The sequence below is a fragment of the Stomoxys calcitrans genome, chromosome 3 (assembly GCF_963082655.1).
Source record: "Stomoxys calcitrans chromosome 3, idStoCalc2.1, whole genome shotgun sequence".
Taxonomy (NCBI): domain Eukaryota; kingdom Metazoa; phylum Arthropoda; class Insecta; order Diptera; family Muscidae; genus Stomoxys; species Stomoxys calcitrans.
Genome location: NC_081554.1, coordinates 187,288,730 through 187,295,110, shown reverse-complemented (window position 1 = coordinate 187,295,110; position 6,381 = coordinate 187,288,730). Strand labels below are relative to the sequence as shown.

Genomic DNA, 6,381 nt, shown 5'->3' with positions numbered 1-6,381 from the left:
CCGGGCCATACTTTGCATACTCACCACCTCGGGTATATAAGTAAACCCCCTTTCGTCACAATCCGGTAAAAATTGGATAACTTATGCAACCAAATTCGGCAAGGACATTGAGTGGTCTAATAAATACAAGTCACTGTTGAAGTTTGTATTTCAAATTTCAACAAAATCGGGTAATAAATAAAGCTTTTATGCGCTTCAGATCCTTAACCGCCATATCAGAAAGGTATAACTAAATACAGTCCAATCTGAACCATATTTGAGTCGCATGTTGGGAGGCGTAAAACTACTCACTGTTTCAAATTTCAGCGAAATCGGTTTACAAATAAAGCTTTTATGGGCTTCACACCCTTTAGCGGGAGATTGGTCTGTATGATTGCAATATCTATATAAGGTCCGATCCGAACCATATTTGGGACGGATGTCGGGAGAACTAAAACTACCCACTGTTTAAAATTTCAGCGAAATCGGGTAATAAATAAAGCTTTTGTGGGCTGCAGACCTTTTATCGGCAGATCGGTATATATGACAGCTATATCTAAATATAGTCCGATATGAACCATATTTGGGTCCTATGTTGGAAGGCGTAAAACTACTCACTGTTTCAAATTTCAGCGAAATCGGTTAAAAAATAAAGCTTTTATGGGCAAAAGACCCTTTATCTGGAGATCGGTCTATATGGCAGCTATATATAAATATAGTCGATCTGAACCATATTTGAGTCGGATGTTGGGAGGCTTAAAACTACTCACTGTTCAAATTTCAGCGAAATCGGTTAAAAAATAAAGCCTTTATAAGCATAAAACCCTTTATCTGGAGATCGGTTTATATGGCAGCTATATATAAATATAGTCGATGTGAACCATATTTGGGCCCTATGTTGGGAGGCATAATACTACCCACTGCTTCAAATTTCAGCGAAATCGGTTTAAAAAATAAAGCTTTTATGGACTTCAGACCCTTGATCAGGAGATCGGTCTGTATGGCAGCTATATCTAAATATAGTCCGATTTGAACCATATTTAGGTCAGATGGCTATATGCTTTAAATAACCCACTGTTTCAAATTTCAGCGAAATTGGCTAATCCATAAAGCTTTTATGGGCTACAGACCCTTTATCGGCAGATCGGTAAATATGGCAGCTATATCTAACTCTAGTCCGATCTGAACCACATTTGGGTCAGATGTTCGGAAGCTTTAAACTATTCACTGTTTAAAATTTCAGCGAAATCTGATAAAAAAAAAAAAACATTTATGGACATTAGAGCCTTTATCGGCAGATCTGTCTATATAACAGCTATATCCAAATATGGTCCCATTTGGCCGGTTCAAGAACTTAACCATCGTGCATCAAAACGACGTATCTGTGCCAAATTTCAGCTCAATATCTCAATTTTTGAAGGCTGTAGAGTGATTGCAACAGACAGACGGACAGACACACGGATATAGTCGAATCGTCTTAGAATTTTACGACAATCCGAAATATATATGTATACTTTGTAGAGTCGGAAATTGATATTTCGATGTGTTGCAAACGTTTTGACTAAATGAATATACTTACTATCCTACGGAGATGGGTATAAAAAACGATTAAAAAGTGACCCGGGAAAACCCTATGAAAGAGTCTTGACATGTTTGGCAGTAAGGGTATCAATTAAAAGGTATTGAATAGTAGATTATTAATATTACGAGTCCATGAATATTGGCAAAGTGATCAGGAAGATCAAGCGGATCTAGACAATATTCATGCAAACACGGTAGCCGATGCAATGAATAGCTACCGGTTGAATGTGGTCCTTGGAGAACGACTGCCTCCCATTTCACCTGAAGAAATTGACTTCCCACAGCAAACCCGGGTAGTTTTGGCTCATTTACGATCCGGCATGTGCAGACGTCTCAACTACTACAGAGCGAGGATTGATGTTAACATGCAGGATATATGCCCCGATTATGATCTGAACCAAACGTCACCTGTTTAACTGCCCAGCCAGACCCAGATCCCTCTTACCAGAACTCAGATCCGTGTGTTGTTCGTCGTCATCACGAGATTTGTGTGTTGTTCGTCGTCATCACGAGAAGCTCAGCTGTCACGATAAGTTTAACTAGAAGCTATCGGGCGAGCCCACAGGTTGCGAATAGTGGAATGCTTCATACGGGGTAGCTGCACCTGCAGTCGCGGACAATCAGCGGTGTCGAGTGGAGAATGTCGATGAGAGGCCGGGCGGTACCGGCTCTTGATTAAATACCGAGTGTCTATGATGCTCGATATGATAACGCGAGTTATTGGCGCCTTTAAATAACCAATGGTCATTATGTTCCCGCAGCGATCGGTCGTATGGACCGGAATGAGCTGGCTCACCTAAAGGGGCCTGACGAGTGTCGCAACGTCCACATGCAAATGTGGTTAAAACAGCAACCATCTTTCTCCGATGAAACAAGCCCATGCTATCATTTTTTTTTAGCCTGGAGACTTTTCCCATCATATTTGTGTTCTACGCAAAATTTCATTTAATTTGAATACCATATTGCCTATGTTGTACGGAAACTTCACTAGATGGGGGGAACGCCCGTTTAGGGGTCCCATAGGTAGGAGCCCCAAAAACTGATTTCATATGCGTTTTCCTGGGGTTTTTTAGATGGGTATGCAAAAAAATTGGTTTCTTTTGGCATTTCCCCGTAAATTGCACTTTTGTCGCCCAAAACTGCATACGTAACGGTATGCGACGTTAATACGTCGCATAGTAATTAGTTACCAAAAATTTCATTCCATTATGTTCCACGTATGTATTTCACTGTCACCATATGATTGCACGTGTTGTACGGTTTAACTATTGTTTATCTGTTTATGAAGAACACAAGCAGCGAAATCTAAAAATATGGATAAAATAAAATTCAGAAACGACGACGATGGCCAATACGAACCTACCGATTCTGATGAGGAGTATAGCGAGGAGGAGAAAGAGTTATTGCAAGAAGTCAGAAAAGGTCGTTCAAAAAATGAATCCAAACAAAAACAAGTTTTGGCCTTTACCGATTCTGAGGAAGAAGAAGATGACGAGGAACATGATGACCAACTGAATGAGGACGATGAAGATGAATTGGGCGTGGCCGATAGTGACATTGAGGGAGCAGAACAAAATGATGATGATTTGCCTGATACCAAATATTGGGGTAAAAAATCGAGTGCTTATTATAACACAGATTTTGTGGATCAAGACTATAGCAGCTACAATGAAAAGGAGGAGGAATTGGCAAAGCTGGAGGGAGAGGAAGCCAAGGCCATTCAATTACGTCTGGCTAAGCAATTGAAAGAGGATGATTTTAAATTGGACACCGCCTTTAAGAAATCGAAAAAATCCAAGAAATCCTCAACTTCAGAGCCCATAGACAAGAGTAGTACTCTGCTTAAAGCTGATTTTTCAGGTCTAAGTAAAAGAGAACGTCTGGAGTTGTTTGAAAAAGATTCTCCCGAATTTTCGGGACTCATAGGAGATTTTGAGGGCTATATGGAGGAGATACAACAACTGCATGCTCCTGTGTTGAGTTATGTACGCGAGAACAAAGTGCCTATGATACCTGCTTTGCAGTTTGCCCAACACTATCAAAATATAGCCTTAACCTATTGTTCCAACTTGGCTTTCTATTTGCTCTTGAAAGCCAATAGAACATCTATACAAAATCATCCGATTATATCGAGATTAATGCAATTGAAAAAACTACTTAACCAATTGGATGATAAACATGAGAATATCATTAAACCACAATTGGAGGCACTTTTGGAACGTATACAAGATGGTGATGAATTTGAGGTTATGGAAATGAAGAATCCTGCCTTGGACACTGCAGAAGAAAATGGAAAGAAAAACCAGAAGCGTGCCAAAAAATCGAAATTGGGTATATTATCGGCATATGATGACAATGATGAACCTACACAGAAAAAGTCCAAAATTGTTAAAGAAAATACTAAGGACAACATGGCTTCTTTGTCTGAGATGCCTTCTGACGATGAAGATGACGAAGTTGGTCTAGGGAAGAATTATGAAGACGGCCAGGAGGGAGAGGATGAAGAAGAAGAAGACGGCGAAAATCGCCGTGGCATTACCTACCAAATTGCCAAAAACAAAGGCCTTATGCCACATCGCAAAAAGGAACAACGCAATCCTCGCGTTAAACATCGTGGCAAATATCGTAAGGCTCTAATTCGACGTAAGGGTGCTGTGCGCACGGTACGCAAAGAAACTTCCAGATATGGTGGTGAAATATCAGGCATTAAGGCCACAGTTAGTAAGAGTATAAAGTTTAAATCATAAACAAAATTTACATGTACATATGATTTGTTTAGAATATATTTTAATACAAATGATTTATAAGCGAATTTTAATAATTTATGCGACAAATGGGAATGTTGGAAAGCTCAATGATATGAGCCTCCTTTTTTATGCGGAGTCCGAACGGCGTGCCGCATAGCGACACCACTAGTTAGAGTAGTATTTTTAAGATGGCAGGATAACTCACAAATGTAGCCAGCATTAGTAAGGGGATAACCACCGCTGAAAATTTTTCTGATGTTCACACCGGGATTTGAACACAGACGTTCAGGTTCATATGCGGACATGCTAAGCTCTGCACAACAAACAAAAAACCCAAAAACAAACGAAAAATACAGATAGAAAATTCACCGTGGTCCGGTGCAAGGTAAGTAGAATAAGGGGCCAATTATGGATGGTCGCGCAACTATAGTTGCGCTGTCGGCATTATGGCCATTATTATTTAAAGGTGTCAATAACTCGCCTTGTCGTATCGAGCATCATATGCACTCATTATTTAAGCAAGAGCAAGTGCCACCCGGCATCTCACTGATACTCTTCACTCGATATCGCTTATTGTCCGCGGCTGCAGTTGCAGCTACTCCATATGAAGTATTCTACTATCCATAACCTGTGGACGCCCTCGGTAGCTCCCAGATAAGCTAAGAACACCACACAGGTTTTAACTCAACGTTCTAGTCTGTGTGATGCTCAAAGTTAACCTGTGCCGGGAGGTTAATTTTGTAGCAGTGTGTTAAGTTTCATCCATTCGTCTTCTGGGCTCTGTTACATATCCAGATAAAGGAATTCTGCAACCAAGATGGAGTCATAGTAGGAAGCGTGTGTCGTCGATGTAGGCTAACCTTTTCCGATGCAATAAGTGACGGTCGATCTCTCAGGACTGTGTTGGAACCTTGTTTGGGGAATGCTACCAAGACCCGGCCCATCTAGATGTTCTCTCTTGTAGCTCTGAAACTCACGCTGTGGACCTACCTGGGCCGTATCGTAAAAGAACACTACATGCAAAATTTTAGCCTAATCGGACAATAATTACGGACTGCCGGGGCTCAAGATGTTAAATTGGGAGATCGGGTTATTTGGGAACTCTGTCAGGTTATGGACCGATTTCAACCGTACTTGACAGTTGTTGAAAGTCGCAACGGAACACTGCATGCAAATATTAGCCAAATCGGACAAAAATTGCAGCTTCCAGGTGCTCAAGATATTTAGCCAAGGGATCGGATTATATGGAAGCTATATCAGGTTATAGACCGATTTCAACCGTACTTGGTACGGTTATTGGACGTCATAACAGAACATTACATGCAAAATCAAATAACAATTGCGGCTTCTAGGGGTTAAATATGTCAAATGGTGAGATCGGTATATATGGAAGATATATCCAAATCTGAACCGATATGGCCCATTTGCAATCCCCAACGAACTACATGAATCAGTTGTATATCTGCAATATTTGAATCAGCTCGCTTTATGCGTTCGACCGCTATCATGATTTGGACAGACGGATGGATAAACATTACTAGATCGACTGAAAATGTCTAGAAGATCAAGATTATATCCACTTTATGGGGAGGCAGATCAATATTTCGAGGTGTTACACACGGAATGACTAGGTTATTACACTCCCATCCTATATAAAAAGAATCTGTGCAAAATTTCAGCTCAATATCATCTTTTTATACCCACCGCCATAGGATGGGGGTATACTAATCTAGTCATTCCTTTTGTGACACCTCGAAATATTCGTCCCCTAAAGTATTTAAATTCATTATCGTCTCGACGTCCTGAATCGATCAAGCCATGCCCGTCCGCTTGAAATTTTGCACAGATACTTAATATTGATGTAGGTCGTTGTGAATTGCAAATGGGCCATATCGCTCCAAATTTAGATATAGCTTCCATATAAACCGAATTCCCGATTTGACTTCTTGGGCTTCTAGAAACAGCAATTTTTGTCCGATTTTGCTGAAATTTTGCACATAGTGTTGTTATTACTTCCAAAAACTGTGCCAAGTACGTTCCACATCGGTCTATAACCTGATATAGCTCCCATATA

The 6,381-nt window shown here is 40.4% G+C and overlaps 1 protein-coding gene across 1 annotated transcript; it reads left to right on the top strand.

Moving 5' to 3' along the window:
- Positions 1-2,808: 2,808 nt before the first annotated feature.
- On the top strand, positions 2,809-4,360 carry LOC106088210 (something about silencing protein 10). Its single transcript, XM_013253620.2, has one exon. The coding sequence runs from the start codon at positions 2,874-2,876 to the stop codon at positions 4,305-4,307; it is 1,434 nt and encodes a 477-aa protein (XP_013109074.1). The 5' UTR covers positions 2,809-2,873; the 3' UTR covers positions 4,308-4,360.
- The last annotated feature ends 2,021 nt before the right edge of the window (positions 4,361-6,381 follow it).

Coding starts and splice junctions, on each gene's coding strand:
- LOC106088210 (XM_013253620.2), top strand. CDS start 2,874: ATGGATAAAATAAAATTCAGAAACGACGACGATGGCCAATACGAACCT.